We start from the raw sequence: 19,398 nt of genomic DNA, 5'->3' as shown, positions 1-19,398 counted from the left end.
GAGAGAGAGAGAGAGAGAAGCTTTTAAGTTGGAGCCTGGTTGCTGGGCTTAGCTTTTTCATTAAGGCTGATGTGCTACCTATTGGTTACAACGTCACTTTTGCTTTTTGGTAGTTAATTGAAGATAAAAGCCTCAGCCCTGCCTGGGCTGGCTTTGATCTGTGATCCTCAGATCTTAGCCTCTTGAGTAGCTAGAATTACAGATGTGAGATACTGGTGCCAGCTTTCTTAATCTTTTGAGTTATCTTTTTTTTTTTGTTTCTAAGAAGGGTAGAAACTTATAAGATATATTTGAAAGATTGATTCATGAAATTTTAAAAAGTTATTGGGGTTGGGAATGTGGCTTAGTGGTAGAGTGATTGACTAGCATGAAGCCCTTGGTTTGATTCCTCAGTATCACATAAACAGAAAAAGCTAGAAGTGGCACTGTGGCTCAAGTGGTAGAGTGCTAGCTAGCCTTGAGCAAAAAAAGCTTAGGGACAATGCCAAGACCCTGAGTTCAAGCTCTAAGACTGTTTATTTGTTTGGTTGTTTTTAGTTATTAGTACAGCTGGTATTTTGCATGTGTATATGCATATTGGGGGTTTTTATTTATTTATTTTTTTGGGTCCGGTCGTGGGGCTTAAACTCTGGGCCTGGGCACTGTCCCCCAGCTCTTCAGCTCAAGGTTAGCGCTCTACCACTTGAGCCACAGCGCCACTTCTGGCTTTTTTCTTTTTGCTTATTTGGTGCTGAGGAATGGAACCCAGGGCCTCATGCATGCAAGGCAAGCGCTCTACCACTGAGCTACCTTCCCAGCCCCTGCATATTGAGTTTTTAGTTTATCTTAAGTTTTGTCATCAAGAAATAGTGGTATTTTTCAAGTGACAAATTTTTATTTTTATTTATTTTATTTTTTATTTTTTTGGGGAGGGGTCTGGTCGTGGGGCCTGAACTCTGGGCCTAGGCACCGTCCTTCAGCTCTTCAGCTCAAGGCTAGCACTTTACCACTTGTGTCACAGCACCACTTCCGGGTTTTTTCTTTTTGCTTATATGGTGCTGAGGAATCGAACCCAGGGCCTCAGGCATGCAAGGCAAGCGCTCTACCACTGAGCCAACTTCCCAGCCCCAAGTGACAAATTTTTATTAATTTTTTTATTATAGAAAATAGTAAGATATAATTCATAGAAATGAGTTATCCTGTTAGAAAAGTTTATATCATATAAACTTGGAATTTTTGAATCTAGAAAAATTTTTAAAATATTTTCTATTGTAAAGATACTGGACAGAGGGGTTAATAGTTACATGAGTAAGGTAATAAGTACATTTCCTATCAAGTATTGGTACCCCCTGAGAAAATTTGTATACTTAAGAAAGGAAATTGCTGAAATGTAATTTTTTTTTTTTGCTGGTCCTGGGGCTTAAACTCTGGGCCTGGGTATTGTTCCTTAGCTCCTTTTGCTCAAGGCTAGCACTCTACCTCTTGAGCCACAGTGCCACTTCTGGCTTTTTCTGTAATTGGAGATAAGAGTCTCACTGACCAGGCTGGCTTTGAACTGCAATCCTCAGATGTCAGCCTTCTGTGTAGATAGGATTCCAGGCATAAGCCACCAGCACTCAGCTTCAAATGTAACTTTATAGACACATTGACCCTGCTTAAGAAATTTTGGGAGAGACCATTTGAGATTGGGTAAAATGATTAACAGTTATTATAATTGAGATGATATAAAGGAACAAACTGAGGTAAGGAATATGTTTAATTTTTTTTCCCCAAAATTAAGCTTTAGAAAGTAGTCATCATTTCAGTGATTGTTCCCTGTCCTGTCCTCCCTTCCTTCCCCACTCTGGGCCTGGGCACTGTCCCTCAGCTCTTCAGCTCAAGGTTAGTGCTCTAGCATTTGAGTCACAGCACCACTTCCAGCTTTTTCTGGTTATGTGGTGCTGAGGAATCAAATCCAGGGCCTCATGCATGCAAGGCAAGTACTCTACCACTGAGCCACGTTCCCAGCCCCAAGTGATTGCTCCTAAAAATACTTGTGTTTTGATTTTTCTGTGCTTTTGTGATTTTTAATTAATTTTTATTTTTGTTGTTTGTGGGACTTGAACTCAGGGCCTGGCTGCTGTCCCTAAGCTCCTTTGCTCAAAGCTAGCACTCTATGACTTTAAGCCACAGCTCCACTTTCAGTTTTCTGGTGGTTAAATGGAGATAAGAATCTCACAGACTTTCTTTTTTTTTTTTAATTTAAATTTAAAATTTTTTAAATTTTTTATTTTTTTTGTCTGTTGTGGGTCTTGAACTTGGCCTGGGCGCTGTCCCTCAGTCTTCAGCTCAAGGCTAGCACTCTACCACTTGAGCCACAGCACCACTTCTGTCATTTTCTGCTTATGTGGTGCTGAGGAATCGAACTAAGGGCCTCATGCATGCAAGGCAAGCACTCTACCACTGAGCCACCTTCCCAGCCACTCACAGACTTTCATGCCTGGACAGGCTTCAAACTATGTTCCTCTCAGCCTCCTGAGTAGCTAGGATTGTATGCTTGAGCTATCAGCCATCAGTCTTGTGATGTTAACTAGATTAATCAATTCTTTGGAGAGCTGTGTAAGTAATTTATAGGAGAAAATGCAGTTCAGAGAATATACTATATACTTTGTGTGATTATTAGCCCCTCTACAGCGATTTAGAGAAGGTAAAAAAGGAAGGCTTTTAATAACTCCAAAGAAGTATAAATGTGTTGAGTAACTTTTAACCAGCTGTTTTTTTTTTCCTTACATACAGGCTTTGAACTAACGATCGATCACCCACATACACATGTGGTAAAGTGCACCCAACTAGTTCGAGGTAAGGAATCCCAGCTATCTTAAATTTCTTTGCTGTAGACAAGTACATAACAGTTGTTTTGGCTAAAAGTTGTATTGAAAGGCCTACTACCAGAATAATTAGTCTGACTTGGACTTTTAAGATTTTTTTTTTTTTTTGGCACTCATAGGGCTTGAACTCAGGGCCTGGGTGCTATACCTGAGCTCCTTTGTTCAAAATTAGCATTCCTCCACTTTGAACCACAGTTCCACTTCCAGTTTTTGAAAAAGTCTCAAGGAGACTTTTCTGCTCTGGCTGGCTTTGAATTGTGATCCTCAGATCAGGCTGCTGAGTAGTTAGGATGCTAGCACTGCCTATGATTCTTTTTTTTTTTTTTTTTTTTGGTTGGTAGTGGGGCTTGAACTGTGGGCCTGGGTGCTGTCCCTCAGCTCTTCAGCTCAAGGATACTGCTCTACCACTTGAGCCACAGCACTACTTCTGGCCTTTTCTGCTTATGTGGTGCTGAGGAATTGAACCCAGGGCCTCATGCATGCAAGGCGAGGACTCTACCTCTGAGCCACCTTCCTAGTCCTGTCTATGATTCTTATAATTAATGATTTTAGATGATTTCCCAGTTAAGGAGAATTAGCCTCTTTTTAGGCTGAAGGTGTTTATCAAACCAATAGCAGGTTTTGAAGTCTCCAAAGCCCTAAATACTTAATGGTGGTATGTGTGTCTTGGAGATTGAACCCAGAGCCTGTCACTTACCAAGCAAACACTTGTCATTTGAGTTACACCCTAACTCTTTTATTTTTTATTTTGTTTTCAAGACAGGGTCTTACTTTATTTTGCCTTATCCAGCCTTAAATTTGCTATCCTTTTGCTTTCCAAGTAGCTGAGCATAGTTTAGATGAAAGGTTTCATACCATGCCTGGATTCCATTGGGAATCTTAAGGAAGTGGGTGATCTTAGCTTAATTCTAGGGTTGATTAAAGGCCCTCCAAATGACTGTATGGAATTGTTTTTGATGATTGACAATCTCTTGGCAGGACTTTCTGTTTTGTTCCAATTTTAGTACCTATAGTTAAGTGAAACCTTGTTCTCCATATTTAATTATTACCATATTTTTGCAGTGGAAATTAAATTTAGGGCTTCACACATGACTGGCAGGCTTCCCTCTCCCTTTCCCTTTCTCCCTCTCTTTCCCCCTCCCCCTCTCTCCCTTTCTCTACCTCTCTTCTTCTCTATCTCTCCTTTCTTTCCCTCCTTCCTCCCTCCCTCCTTCCCTCCCTCCCTCCCTTCCTCCCTCCCTCCCTCCCTCCCTCCCTCCCTCCCTCCTTCCCTCCTTCCTTCCTGTCCTGTCCTGTCCTGTCCTGTGGCTCAAACTCAAGCAGGGCCTGGGCTGGCTCCTGAAGCTTGTCCATGGCTAGCACTCTACCTTCTGAGCCACAGTACTACTTCTAGTTGGTGCGCACGCGCGTGCATGCGTGCATGCGTGCGTGTTTGGTGCTTAATTTGAGATAAGAGCCATGGACTTTCCTATCCAAGCTGGCTTTGTAACCATGATACTCAGATCTCAGCTTCCTAAGTAGCTAGGATTATAAGCATCAGCCACCAGTGCCCAGCTAGACACACTGTGCTTGAGCTACACTCAGCATTCAATTCTTATTCCATTGAAGATTATGGTTTAAGGCCAGCTTGACCAGAAAAGTTGGCTATAATCCATCTCCAAAATATCCAACAAAAAGCCACTGGAGCTACATAGTTCAAGTGGTAGGGGACTAGCTAGCAAAGCACAAAGCTCTGAGTTCAGACCTTAGTACCTCTGAAGAAAAAGATTATCTATAGGCTGGGGTTGTGGCTCAAGTGATAGGCTCTGAGTACAAAACAGTACCTCACTCTTATAAAAAAGAATATCTAGTCTGTTCATATATAGCTCTGTGGTAGTGTGCTTGCCTACCATACTTTTGGCCCTGGGTTTGATCTGTTTTAAACAAGGTGGGGGGACAGGGAAGCTGGGAATGTGGCTTAGTGGTAGAGTGCTTGCCTAGTGTGTATGAGGCCCTGGGTTTGGTTCCTTAGTGCTACATAAACAAACAAAGATAATATAATTTAATAAATAAATATCTATTTAAGAGGCTGTTAAGAGTTTTATATACTAAATTGATAGGTATATTTTATATTTTATTTATTATTTTTGCTGGTCCTGGGGCTTGAACTGTGGTCTTGCGTGCTGTCACTGAGCTTTTCTACTCAAGGCTAGCACTCTACCACTTGAGCCACAGTGCCACTTTGGGTTTTTGAGTGGTTAATAGGAGATAAAGAGTCTCACAGAGACTTTTCTGCCCTGGCTGGCTTAGAACTGTGATCCTTAGATCTCAGCCTCCTGAGTACTAGGATTATAGGCATAAGCCACAGGCACCCAGCTCAGTTTTATATTTTAATAATATGTTTAATGTGGAAATTCCTAAAGGTTCCCAAGTAATGTATATTTAAATGTATTAAAATGAGCTAGGAGCTGGTGGCTTACACCTGTAATCCTAGCTACTCAGGAGGCTAAGATCTGAGGATCATAGTTTAAAGCTAGCCCAGGCAGAAAAGTCTCTGTGAGACTCTTACCCTACAATTAACCACCAAAAACCAGAAGTGGGACTATGGCCCTTAAGTGGTACAGTGCCTGAGCACAAACTGCTCGGGGTCAGCACCCAGGTCCTGAGTTCAAGCCCTACAACTGACCAAAAAAAAAAAAAGTTTATATTGAGCAAGGATGGGGCTTAACAGACATATGTTACTAATGTATATGGATATGTGTTAATATTGAAAAGATGATTTAAAGAAAAGTTTGCTTTATTACTCTAAAGTATGGTGGTATTTTTTGAGGGGGAGAAGGGGAATGTGTTGTTTTTTTAGTGTAATATATTCAATAGTTGATGTCATTGTATGATTACTCAAGCTTTTTTTTTTTTCTTTTTTGTACTTATATTTTTATATCAGTTTTCTGGATTCTGACCTTGGTACCAGATCCTATTATTCATTTCTTAGCTTAGTGTTTCTCAGTGAGTTCTGCATCAGAATCTGTGTTACTGGTTAAAAAAATGTGTACTTCTCAAAATACTGAATTGAACTCTAGGGACCATGCTCACCAATTGTATTTTAAACAATTTTCTCCAATATTTGCTGTAAGGAATAAAGCTTGAGTTCCTTTTTTTTTTTTTTTTGTCTGAGACTGGGACTTGAACTCACTATCTCTGATGCTTGCTTTTGCTCAATGGCTTGTCCTTTACTAGCTGAGCTAAGTCTCCAACCCTGGAAGCATAATTATTACCATTAAAATAAAAATTTGGGGGGCTGGGAAAGTAACTCAGTGGTAGAGCGCTTGGCTTGCATGTATGAGGCCCTGCGTTTGATTCCTCAGCACCAAATAACAGAAAAAGCTGGAAGTGGTGCTGTGGCTCACAGTGGTAGAGCGCTCGCCTTGAGCTGAAGAGCGGAGGGACAGCGCCCAGGCCCAGAGTTCAGGCCCTACGACCAGCAAACAAAACAAAACAAAAAACTGGGGGGGAGTGCCTATGGTTCATGCCTATAATTCTTGCTACTCAGGAGGCTGAGATGTGAAGCTCTTGATTTGAAGTCAGCCCAGGCAGAAAAGTCCAAAGGACTTGTATTCCAATTAACCAGCCAAAAATTCTAGACAGGAGGTATGGTTCAAGTGGTAGAGCCTTGAGTGGAAAAAGCATGAGGCCCTGAGTTCAAATCCCAGTACCAGCATAGTCAATCAAAAACAGTGTAGTGTTAGATCACTTACTTGTATTTCTGTTTTATTTACTGTTCTTTTTGTAGTACTTTGCAAATAATAAATTACTAAACTTATTTCCTTTGTTCTTTTTTTTTTTTAGCAAGCAAGGATTTAGCACAGACATCTTACTTCATGGCAACAAACAGGTTTATATTTTAATTTTTTCCCTTTCTGTTTTTGGGACTAAAATTTACCTAAGTTGGAATTAGCACCTTTTGAGGAGTATGTAGAACAATTTAGTGAGCTAAAACTCAGCAATCTGGAAATAATCTCTGATGCAATGTGCTAAGGACATTTCCCTAGGGAATATTGGATTTTCTGCAGTTTTTATGTTGTACTTCACTTTCTATGGTGTTTTTAATATGTTAAGGTGATTATTTAGTAAGGACTTTTTGATAGCCTACCTAATCTTCACTTTAAAATATCTGAGAACAAAAATGGTGATATAACTTAGTGGTATAGGGCCTGCCTTAGCAAATACAAGGTCCTGAGTTCAAATCCCATTATCACCAATAAAGAAAAAAATACATGATTACAGCTTTGAAAGTTCATGTAAACTTATGGTTCAGTGACAATGACTAAAATCAAAATGGGTTTTGTAGTGAATAAGATGGTTTAAAAGACTTTTTCTTCTATGTACCCAAATTACTTGTGTAAATATTGAATTTTTTTTTTTTTTTTGGAGGGGGGGTCAGTCGTGGGGCTTGAACTCTGTGCCTGGGCGCTGGCCCTCAGCTCTTCAGTTCAAGGCTAGTGCTCTACCACTTGAGTCACAGCGCTACTTCTAGTTTTCTGGTGGTTAATTGGAGATAAAAGTGTCTTACAGACTTTCCTGCTCGGGCTGGCTTTGAACTGCGATCCTCAGATCTCAGCCTCTTGAGTAGCTAGGATTACAGACATGAGCCACAGCACAGGCACTCGGCTAAAGTACCTTTTTTTTTTTAATTAGTATATAGTTTGCATTGCCAGTTGACTTGCTTGCTATTATTTATTTATTTATTTATTTTTTTTCTGGGTTGTCGGGCTTGCACTCTGGGCCTGGGGGCTGTTCCTGAGCTCTTTTGCTTAAGGCTAATACTCTGTCACTTTGAGCCGGAGTACCACTTGGTTTTCGTGTGGTTAACTGGAGATAAAGAGTGTCGTAGGACTTTTTTGCCCTTGTTGGCTTCCCACTGCAGTCCTCAGATATCAACCTTCTGTGTAGCTAAGATTACAGGTGTGAGCCACCAGCACCCACTAAATGTGTTTCTGGGTTTTGTTTGTTTGTTTTTGTGTGCTTGGCCTGAGGTTTGAACTTAGGGCCTGGGCACTGTCTATGAGCATCTATTGCTCAAAGCTAGCATTATTCAGCCACCAGGACACTTGATTGCTGTCATCTTTTACCTCCAGTATTGTTTATTGATAGAAAATTGAAAGTGCCCTTAACTATCAGCTGAAGAAGTTAAGTTTTAATAACTTAATAAAGATAATTTTGAAATACATTTTATGTATTTTTGTACTTCATATACTTATTATTATTATTATTGTTATTATTTTTTGGTTGGTCATGGGGCTTGAACTCTGGGCCTGAATGCTGTCCCTCAGCTCTTCAGCTCAAGGCTAGCACTCTACCACTTGAGCCACTGCACCACTTCCAGTTTTCTGAGTGGTTTATTGGAGATAAGAGTCTCACAGAGTTTCCTGCCTAGGCTGGCTTTGAACCAGGATTCTCAGATCTCAGCTTCCTGAGTAGCTAGGATTACAGGCATGAGCCACTGGCGCTCGGCTTCATTTCCTTTTTTTGTGTGTGCCCATACTGGGGCTTGAACTCAGGGCCTGGGCACTATCCCTGCACTTCTTTTGCTCAAGGTTAGTGTTTTACCATTTAGCCAGAGTGCCACTTCAGAGTTTTCTGAGTATTAAATAGAGTCTTAGGGAGTTTCCTACCTGGGCTGGCTTTGAACCTCTGTCCTTAGATCTTAGCCTCCTAAGTAGCTAGGATTATAGATATGAGCCACTGTTGCCTAGCATGGGCTAGCTTTGAATCATGATCCTCACTCAGGTCTTAGCTTCCTGAGTAGCCACAGTTACAGGTGTGAGTCACCAGTACTGGCTATATACTTATTTTTTGTAGTACTGGGACTTGAACTCAGAGCTTTGTTCTTGCAGGCAGGTACTCTTACCACTTGAGTTATACACTTTTTGCTTTTTATTCTTTTTCCATTAGGGTTTTAATTTTTGCCTGAGTAGCTTTAGACGATGAGCTTCCTATTTCATATTCCTGCATAGCTGAGATAATAGGTAGGCACTACTATGCCTTGATTTTTTTTGGTGCCAGTACTGGGGCTTGAACTCAGAGCCTGGACATGTTGTTCCTAAGCTTTTTTTGCTTGACTGGTACTCTACCACTTGACCTATATTTCTGCTTCTGGCTTTTGGAGATTAATTAGAGATAACAATCTCATAGACTTACCTGCACCATCTGGCTTTGAACTGTGATTCTCAGATCTCAGTCTCAGGAGTAACTAGGATTACAGATGTGAGCCACTGGGGCCAGGCTTGCCTAAACTTTTATTGGTTGAGATGGCCTCTTACCAGTTTTTTGCCTGGGCAGGTCATGTAAATCTACCTTCTTGATTTCTACTCCCTGAGGAACTGGTATTATAGAATTAGACACTGTGATTTGCTTATTCATTATTTTAAGTAGAACAAGACTATAATTGACAAGAGTCAATCCATTGTTGGTAGTTTGTGCCTGTAGTCCTAGCTACTTAGGTCTGAGGATAGCAGTTCAAAGCCAGCCTAGGCAGGAAAGTCTGTGAAAAAGAGTTAAAATAATTTTGGGGGCTGGAAAGGTGGCTCAGAGGTAGAGTGCTTGCCTTGCATGCATGGGACCCTGGATTCGGTTCTTCAGCACCACATAAGCATAAAAAGCTGAAAGTGCAGCTGTGGCTCAAGTGGTAAAGCACTAGCCTTGAGCTGAAGAACTCAGGGACTGTGTTCAGGCCTCACGACCGCCCCCAGAAAATAATTTTGGGGTACTTATTATTTGATTTGGTGATTAAATTAAATATGCACACATAATTCCCTTAAGTTCTGAGCTTATTCTTAGAATAATAGATAATAAACATTGATTTCTAGGCATGGATAATGGTGTAGAAATCAATATGTCAATAAACTAGAATACCTAACCCTTTCCTCTTTCCTTTGTGGACTGATAAATAAGAAATTTAGAAGGGTTGTTAAACCATTATATTGAGTGCTGAATCAGACAGCACAGGATAGTTCTCTTAGTTCTCTTCTTGCTCTCCTGTGGGTTTTTGTTTTTGTTTTTTAAATAATGGAGAGTTTTAGCTTTGGGTTGAGAATTGAGAGCTCATGCCACTCTCTGTTTCCTTCCCTCTGGTGTCAGCCTGCATTTGACCACATTTAGCCTGCAGTACACACCTCCTGTAGTGGCCTGTGTCTGCATCCATCTGGCTTGCAAGTGGTCCAACTGGGAGATCCCAGTCTCAACTGACGGGAAGCACTGGTGGGAATATGTTGACGCCACAGTGACCTTGGAACTTTTAGATGGTAAGTTTTAGAGTAAGGGACCTTGAAAAGCACTTGATCTTGGTCTGTCATGTGTCTGGCCAAAAGCAACTTGACTCAGATAATAGTTAGTTGAGGTTATTCTTGTTTTATTACCTTTGTCTCTCTGAGTATTTCTTGACTTTTTATTTGTAGAATTGACACATGAATTTTTACAAATTCTGGAGAAAACTCCAAGCAGGCTCAAACGCATTCGGAATTGGAGGGTAAGAATTATTCCTATCAAACCTGTTCCTTTTACTGTACTAGTGAATATACCAGAATGTGCCTTATGTTTGGAATTTCCCTTTTTGTAGTTGCACAATAATCATGACTTCATAGCTTGGATACTGGCCAAGAAGTGAGTGGCTACAGCTGGTCATAGGTTTTGCTCTGTGTTGTGCATTATCCCATTATGAGATTATTTGGTCATCAACATTGAATATTTTCTTGGTAGTTCTGGGATTTGAACTCAGGGCCTCATGCTTGTTAGGCAGATAATCTACCACTGAGCCATACCTCTAATGTGGCTGAATATTTTTATGTATGGAGACTATTCAAGAAACATGATTTTTCTGAGTCAGAGTACTGGTGTCTGATCAAGAAGAATAAATAAATATAATTATGAAGTTAATGCTAGTGGTACCTTGTTTAAGATTGCCTTTTTGTTTGTTTGGATGGTACTAGGGCTTAAACCCAGGTCCTTGCTGTTTTTTTTTTCTTTTTTTTTTAACCTTATAGCTGGGTCTCTACTGTTTGAGACATGCCTCCGCTTCCAGTTTTTTTGCTGGTTATTTATTGCTGAGTCTTGGAGATTTCTCTACCCAGGGTGGCTCTAAATTACAACCTACATTTGAAATGAGTGTAGAACTTTTGTATGCGTTGGAGTCCAAAGTTACAAAATTCTGATTCCTATATTTTTCAAAGTCTTGGAACAATGCACTCTTCTCTCCTACCTTATCGCCCCCTCACCCCCTTGCCCCCCACCCCAGCATCCAGTAGAAAGCTTAAGAATATTTCCCTTGCCTAAGAATATTTCTCTTTCTGATAATCCTAGCTACTAAGGAGCTGAGATCTGAGAATAGCAGTTTGAAGCCAGCCTAGGCAGGCTCCAGACACTTAATCTCCAACTAACAAGCAAAAATCTGGAAGTAGAGCTTCCAGTGCTTCAAATGGTAGAGCACCAGCCTTGAACATAAAGCTCAGAGAGTTCCCAGGCCCTGTGTTCAAGCCCTAGGACCAGCAAAAAAAAAAAAGAAAAAAAAAAGGAATTTTTTCCTTGAGACTCATGTAGTAGTTCACACATGTCAGTCTAGCTACTCTGGAGGCTGAGATCTGAGGATTTTGTTCAAAGCCAGCCTGAGCAGTAAAGTCTGAGACTCGTCTCCAGATAACCACCAAAAAGCCAAAAATGGAGCTATAACTCCATTTTTTGCTTTGAGCAAAAGATCAAAGGGTGGTACCCAGGCCCTAAGTTCAAGCCCTAGTATCTGCATACAAGTATTTCCCTTGGGATCTGAGTGTGCAGCACAGTGGTAAGTCTCACACTTAGTGTGCACAGGTCCCAGGTCCATGGGTTCAGTCTTCAACACTCAAAAACAAAATCTCAGATTTCTTAAGTCCTGATTGATAAGCTTAATTTCATTTTCCTAAGTTGAATGAATTGCAGAAAATAATTGTGTCTTCCAAGCCTCACAGTTAGAAGCAAACTTGAGACCACACTTAATTTTTAAAACCTCACACAATTCTTATGAATTTGTTGAAAGATTTACTATAATCACAAGCACTTATATTAAATGCTTATAAATTTTATATAAACCAGGCTTGAGGCGTGGTTCAGTAGAGCACCAACCAATGCATGAAAGTATAAGGTACAAAGTTTGTGTCCTGATCTGGACAAAAAAAAGAATTTCATATCGAGTCCTGATCTCAGACAAAAAAGAATTTTATTTAAACCTAAATTGTTTTGTTTTGCCTGCTAATATTGATACTGATTGCTACTTTTCTTGAAGGTCATATTTACTGACTTCCAGTGTGTGTAGGGATGAGTTTGCTGTGACCTATCCAGCTCTTCAGTGTTGCAACATTGTTCATCTCGGTATTTTTCTTCTTAATAAATTGTTTTAAATGAAGGATATATATATATATATTTTTTTTTTTTTTGCTTCCTTCTAGCCATGCCAAGCTGCTCAGAAAACAAAAGTAGATGGCCGAGGAGCAGATACAAACACTTCAGAGCAGACAATCCTCAACATGATTTCCCAGAGCTCTTCAGATACAACTATTGCAGGTTTAATGAGCATGTCAACAACTTCTACCACAAATGCAGTGCCTTCTCATCCAGCTTCTGAGGAATCATCAAGCAACTTACCTGGAATGGAGATGTTGCAGGGAGAGCGTTGGCTGTCTTCTCAACCTCCTTTTAAACTAGAATCTTCTCAGGGTCATCGGACTAGTGAGAATTTATCACTTGTAGGAGCTGATCATTCCTTGCAAAAGGATGGTGCAAATGCATTTATTTCCCAGAAATCAAGTAATAAGAGTGTGCCATCAGCTAAAGTGTCACTGAAAGAATATCGGGCAAAGCATGCAGAAGAGTTGGCGGCCCAAAAGCGGCAGCTAGAGAACATGGAGGCTAATGTGAAGTCACAGTATGCATATGCTGCCCAGAATCTCCTGTCGCATCATGACAGCCATTCTTCAGTAATTCTGAAAATGCCCATAGAGGGCTCAGAAAACCCTGAACGTCCTTTTCTGGAAAAGTCTGACAAAACAGCTCTCAAAATGAGACTCCCAGTGGCTGGTGGTGATAAAACTGGCTCCTCAAAACTAGAGGAGATAAAGATGCGCATTAAAGTCCATGGTACAGCCGATAATAAGCACAATTCCTTAGAGGACAGTGTCTCCAAGAGCCGTGAGCACAAAGAAAAGCACAAGATTCATCCATCTAACCATCATCATCATCATCATAATCATCATTCACACAAACACTCTCACTCACAGCTGCCAGTTGGTGCTGGGAACAAACGTCCAGGTGATCAAAAACATGCCAGTCAGGCAAACACCTTAGCACACAAAACCTATAACTTATCGAGTTCTTTTTCCTCTTCGAGCTCTACTCGTAAAAGGGGCCCTCCTGAAGAAACTGGAGGGGCAGTATTTGATCATCCAGCCAAGATTGCCAAGAGCACTAAACCCTCTTCCTTAAATTTCCCTTTCCCTCCTCTTCCTTCAATGGCCCAGATGCCTGGGCATAGCTCAGACACAAGTGGCCTTTCATTTTCACAGCCCAGCTGTAAAACTCGAGTTCCTCATATGAAACTGGATAAAGGAGCTAGTGGGGCTAATGGACACAACGCAACCCAAGCAATAGACTATCAAGATACTGTGAATATGCTTCACTCCCTGCTGAGTGCCCAAGGGGTTCAGCCCACTCAGCCCCCTGCATTTGAATTTGTCCATTCGTATGGGGAATATCTGAATCCACGCGCTGGTGGAATCTCCAGATCTGGCAATACAGACAAACCTCGGCCACCACCTCTTCCATCAGAACCTCCTCCACCACTTCCACCCCTTCCTAAGTGAAAAAAAAAAAAAAGAGGCGGGGGGAAAAAAACCTGTTTTTAAAAAAACACATGCTTTTTTTTTAATTGACTACTGATACTGGATTAAGAAAATTACTTATGAAATATGTCACCCTTCTTGGACTATGGAATAAATTGATATTAACACATAGATGGGAGGGTGGTGGAGGGCCTCAGTTATACCTGCTGCCTCTTACATTCAACTATTTTATTATAGTTTTTACTGGTATTAAAGAGGTGGGAATGTGTTGAAGCTGTGAAGGATTCAGAACACTTTCTGTATTGGCCTCTCCACCTTTTGATTAGTTTGATTGGAATAGTAAAACTTCCCTCTTCTTGCTGGAACTGAAATATGGAGGGCTTTCTCAAACAATTGTGGGATTCTTTTGATGTTTAATATATCAGAAGAGAGGAAGTATTTAAACGTCAAAATCTTTTAAGAGACTTTAAAAATAATTTAAAGAAAGTAAGTTATCTGTTTAGTTTTTTTATATAATCGGGAAGGGGGGGTGGGGATTTTGCTATGTGTATGAGATGCATAGCAAGGACTCCTGGGGGGGGCATTACTGGAGGGTGGGAGTGTGTGCAGGGTGGGTGGGAGGGTCAACTTTGGCCAAGAGTTGAGGCTCGGGCCACTTGGAAGTGTCAAGTCCTTTATGTGTATGTATGTGTGCGTGTGTTTTTAAGTATGTGTGCTTAAAAATCATGTTTTATCTTTCCCTCTATATTCTTTCACTTCCCAACATTCTTTTACAAGAGAATGTGATTGGCCTTGAGAACATGAAGGAAGAAGCATGTTTTTGACATGGTATTTCCCCTTTATGTTGTAATTGAGTATTAGCCTTTTAGTTTGGCCAAGTGTAGCCAGTGACCTGACTCTTAACAGCATTATGAAAGCTTCCTTTTTTTTTTTTTTAAACTGCTACTTCTTTTAATGCAGAACGAAGTTATCGAATTAAAGGAAATGGGTTCAAGAACAAGGCCAGCTTCTGCCCTGTTTTCAGGGCTTTGGGAAAGTGTTCAAATGAAAGCAGTCTCAGGGTCTCTGAAGGGGAGGGGAGATGTGGTGTATATATTCTGCCTGTTAAAGCCCAGACCTTTATGTGATCATAGTTCTGGAAGAAGCCTCAGAGGTAAGAGATACTGAAAACAATGTGATCTCGAATTCTTAGGACACTGTATCTTAAAGACTTGCCTTTTGTCTGTCATCTGAAGGGGAAAAAGCTGCATCCTTAAATGTTTGCAGCCCTCATGACTTGAGAGATTGGAGATTGTGAATTTAACAGTACTGGTGCCATGAGTGAGCAAGCCTAGCCAAGCTCTGTTTCGATTATCCAGCTTTGGTGGTCTTAGCATTTTAGACACAGCTTCTTGAGATCTCTGCGTTTTTTTTTTTTTTTAAGTTAAAAAAAAAAAATGAATGAGGAGCCCTGAGAGTGGGCTTTGATGATCCCAGACCCCTTAAGAGTGAGCATTTTTGTTCAGGAAGGGAATCGTTCAATCTTAACTAGAAAGGATTTCTAAACCAAGCAGTCTAACTGAAAATGCCACCTAGCTACAGATCATATTATGTGCTATTTGGTCATCATGGCTTTTTTTTTTTCTATGGAAAAGAAGGTGTAATTTGAAAGTCTTGTTTTTTAATACAGCTTCCATTACACCCAATAGTCTTGGGAGAGTTGAAGTTTTTTTAATTGAAAGTCACAGGGCGACAAGAGTTGCACATAAGCTACTGCTTGCCAGGAACAGATTGGGAAAAACACTGAGGCTGTTGGAATTGATGTACTGGCCTGCTTCTGGGAAGACATTTGTAGGAAGCAATAGACCTGAATGAGGTGAAGTGGTTCTCTGTCTCTGCATCTTTGAGCTGTCTGGCGTGCAGGCCAGTGCCATGTTAACAGAAAGGAGTTCTCTGCTAAATCAATAATACCTGGAATTCCACTTTTATAGATGATGTTTTCCTCTTCCTCGTTGATACTCTTTGTGTGTGCCAGGTAAATGGTCAATGTGTAGTTGTGCTTATTAAATTTTGTGTTGGTATTATTTAGGTGTTTGGTTAGTTGAAGTCTGCTTCCAATCCAGACCTTCCCCAGAGGGAGAATGCCATTTAGTTTGTATCTTTATCTGCAGAATTAATAACGGATTTGAATTTGAAAAGGTCTCCTTTAGCCTCACTATTCTTGTTAATGTCACCTATTTATTAATCACGTGCCCTCCTTTACCAGATATCTACTTGTCATAGCAATTCTCCATGGTAGTAATGTAGTTAAGATACTTAGAATGTTGTCAGGAGTAAGCTGGGAATAAGTGCTTATTAGTACCTAAAGATCTTTATGCTGTGGAGTCTGGCCTTTGCACTAGTGGGTAGTTGCTGATTTAGGTAAATTTAGAGACTTTTCTTTATTAATGCCTCCTGGTACTTTAAAAAGATACAGTGTCTGCTTCTAGGTCTATGCATATATCACGAATTCCTCATGGCTTCCGTATAACGCTGCTGCATTATCTTTGGATTAGCAGTTATGCCTGTCAGCTAGCAGGCATATTATCCAAATGCTGTAAACTTAATAAGGCTTCTAAGGCTTTTATGATCTTTGTGTCTTCCCTCTTCACTTTTTGAAAGTGTGAGAAAGGGAATTTATATATCCAAAGTTAATATTGTAACATGGTTTTTTGTTTCTTTTGACTTAGACTGTCAAGGATAAGTGATGGTATATGCAGGCTTGGAGCTTAAAGTTCTGTAAATCTCATCCCGAAAATTTTGCTTGACTTCCCTACAATGGCAAGAGTCAAATACCTGTGGGTTGTTTTTAGGACTTTTAGTCAGATACCTGTGTTCCTATTGGCTTAATGCTAGTTGAACCATTGATAGAGCCAATAACATTTTTTGTTGATGTATCAGTTAATGCCTTTTAGGCTTAGAAAACACCTACATATTAGTCTAGTCTTCCTGCTCAAGAATCATTGTGTTTCCTTATCTGAGACCTGAGGCCCTCATCATCCTTTTTAAAATTGGTATGTGAGGTGTGTGATGCTGGGGATTGAACCCAAAACTTTGCTCATGCCAGGCAAGTGCTCTTATCATTGAGCCACGTCCCCAGCTTTGCATCCTTTTTATTCTTTTGAATGATTTTAGTGCTTTGCTTTAGTGTATCCTACATAATTCAGTATTATTGGTTCACCAGTGGTGACAGAAAAAATTCAAATCTCCAGTTGCAAACAGCAATGGATTTGAGTATAGAAGTAAAATCATGGTCATGTCACTACTGAGTTTCCTGAAACCTCTGCTATTTAATTCTTCATGTTGAAAATGCATGCCCTATTACCTTGCTTATGGACAAAGGCAATTTGTAGGGCCCTGACTATCCTAGTTGGTTGGATTTCAAAATACTTGTTTCCTTTATTTTGGGAACTGAATAATTTTTTAAAGATTTTTTTTCTTTTGTTGGGTTATTTTTATATTAATGCTGGTAAAAGAAAAGCTAGAACATCTTATACAACTCATTCTCTTGTTTGGGAGAATTTTGAGACATCTATGCAACCCATCACGTGATGAGAAATAGCATAGCTCTCTGTGGTCCTACTAAGCTTTCAGTGACTTTGATACCTCCTCAGTTGTGTTGGTGTTGCTTACTGTTAACATGCAGCTTTTCACTGAGTTTTGGCTCCTGATGGTTTAAATGATGTTGTACCATACTGTCAAGTTTTATATTTTGTGTCTCTCTGGGTATGAATTTGAAACAAGGATGGTACTGTAATGTTAACTGATACAGTGGTCAAGAATCAGAGTGATTAACCAAATGGGAGAGCTCTTCATTTTAATGTTCCCGATGTTTTTTAAAATACGAATTTGGCACTGGAAAGGGAATGGAGAGGAAAGAATGTTGAATAAAAGGTAATGTCTACTCTTTCCCTTTATGAGTGTGTATTCCTGGTGTATGAGGAGAAAGACACTTGGGTTTTAAGCATGGAGAGGGATGCTTGACAGCATGCTAATTGAAGCCAGAACAAGTAATGTCTCTATCAGGTAATCAGGAACTCTTCAGTGAAAGCTGAGGGACTGGTTCATTGTTGAGTAGAATGAAATTGGTTACAATGTGGAAGAGTTGTCTGGCTTAGACACCCAAAGAGAAGAATGAAGCAGCCTAATTTAGGGTGAGCCTAAGTTTCTGAACTTGAAACTGATCTTTTCTTACCCTACTTTATACACCTAAAACTGTCCGTTTTTATATCAGACCAAAGAGCAGAAGGGAAAAAAAAGTAAAACACTTTACCAATTTTGTCACTCAGGTACAATTTTGTGGTGAGATTTTTTTTGTGTGTGTGATTCTTTGTATTGCTCTTAAGAGTCCATTTTCAGCATATTATTCTGCTGTTGCCTCTGTCCTCTTTGGGGCACTCAGTTTTGGATGCTATCCTTGGGATCTGTACTGCTGTTACGTGAATGATAGGATGTAAGTGACCATTATCATAAGGGCTCTTTGTAAAAAATTTAAAAAAAAAAAGTAAAAGAAGGATGTTGTATACATTTTTTAGGCTGGCTATCAGTTTGATACCTTGCTGTCAAGTATGTTTCTCAATCTGTATTTATCCATCCTGTCAATAAATGTTAATGATAAAACATTCATCTGATTGTTGTTTGTATGTACCATGACCTAAACTAGTTTCTGTCATTTTATTGATATAACCAGTTTGCTTCAGTTTTCATAGAATTATGTTCTTATTGTAAAAGTTCCTTTGGAGTCTGAAGATCCATTGGAAAGACCTAAGATTTGGCCACCATAGTGAACCTGGTGGTATAAAGTGTGTTGTAGTCAGATGGAAGAAAACCCATCAATCCGTTGTTGCATGAGTACCTGAAAGTATAACTTGTAAACAAAAATTTGTAGCTCTCACATGTTCAGTATGAGTCATAATTGTATATTGCTTGAAAATTCTGAATTGTTAAGATTGATACAGCAATGGTTGTCAGAGAAAATGTGCTTATGTTGAGACAGGATCTTGCTGTGTCACTTAGACTGGCCTTTGAACCTGAGATCCTCCTGTGTCAGCCTTTTGAGAGCTGAATGTGCAGTCATGATCCACCATACCCAGGCAGAAAGTATGTTTTTTTTCTGGTACTTGAGATTTAATTCAGGGCCTTACACTATGGCTTTTTTTTTTTTTTTCTTTCTTCTTATGGCTGATGCTCTGTCACTTGGGCCATGTCTAGTCTAGTGGGACTTTTCTGACTGGGCTGGCTTTGAATCAGATTATAGCCTCCTGAATAGCTAGGATTATAAACATGAGCCACCAGCATCTGACTCATTGTTATTTTCCAAAATAAGGTAGGTTCAAATTTTTATTTACTAGGTGAGCACTAATAATGGTGCTAGGGATTGAACCCAGAATCTTGTGCATGCTAGACAAATTTTCTACTCTTAATTTTTTCTGCACTTCTAGTTTCAGCTTTTAAAAAAATTTAATAAAAATGAAAATAGCAAAATAATCATTTCACGATTTTGTTTCTACTGGAAAAGTTAATATTGCTGTTGACAAGCTAGTGTCTAGTTAAGATTATTAAGTAGTTGTATAAAGAGATTTCAGTTCCCTAACTGAGCTTATGATTACGTAAAATTCCTTTTTTTTTTTTATGCCAGTCTTGGGGCTTGACTTCAGGGTCTGGGTTTTGCCCCTGAGTTTTTTTTTGCTTAA

The 19,398-nt window shown here is 39.9% G+C and overlaps 1 protein-coding gene across 2 annotated transcripts in view; it reads left to right on the top strand.

The window, feature by feature from the left end:
• Ccnt1 (cyclin T1) overlaps positions 1-14,202 on the top strand; it is a 32,420-nt gene extending 18,218 nt beyond the window's left edge. The window contains exons 6-10 of one of the 2 annotated variants that reach the window (XM_070040041.1): positions 2,755-2,817; positions 6,672-6,717; positions 9,963-10,126; positions 10,280-10,350; positions 12,299-14,202. In XM_070040041.1, coding sequence (XP_069896142.1) covers positions 2,755-2,817; positions 6,672-6,717; positions 9,963-10,126; positions 10,280-10,350; positions 12,299-13,708 — 1,754 coding nt within the window. In that variant the 3' untranslated portion in view covers positions 13,709-14,202. The remainder of the gene's footprint in view (positions 1-2,754; positions 2,818-6,671; positions 6,718-9,962; positions 10,127-10,279; positions 10,351-12,298) is intronic. The other variant, XM_070040051.1, reaches the window with a different exon arrangement.
• Positions 14,203-19,398: the final 5,196 nt, after the last annotated feature.

Source organism: Dipodomys merriami, unplaced genomic scaffold (assembly GCF_024711535.1).
Source record: "Dipodomys merriami isolate MVZ:Mamm:240054 unplaced genomic scaffold, mDipMer1.0.p SCAF_10, whole genome shotgun sequence".
Classification (NCBI taxonomy): domain Eukaryota; kingdom Metazoa; phylum Chordata; class Mammalia; order Rodentia; family Heteromyidae; genus Dipodomys; species Dipodomys merriami.
The sequence above is the reverse complement of the archived record's forward strand: the minus strand, read 5'-3'. Positions and strand labels throughout refer to the sequence as shown.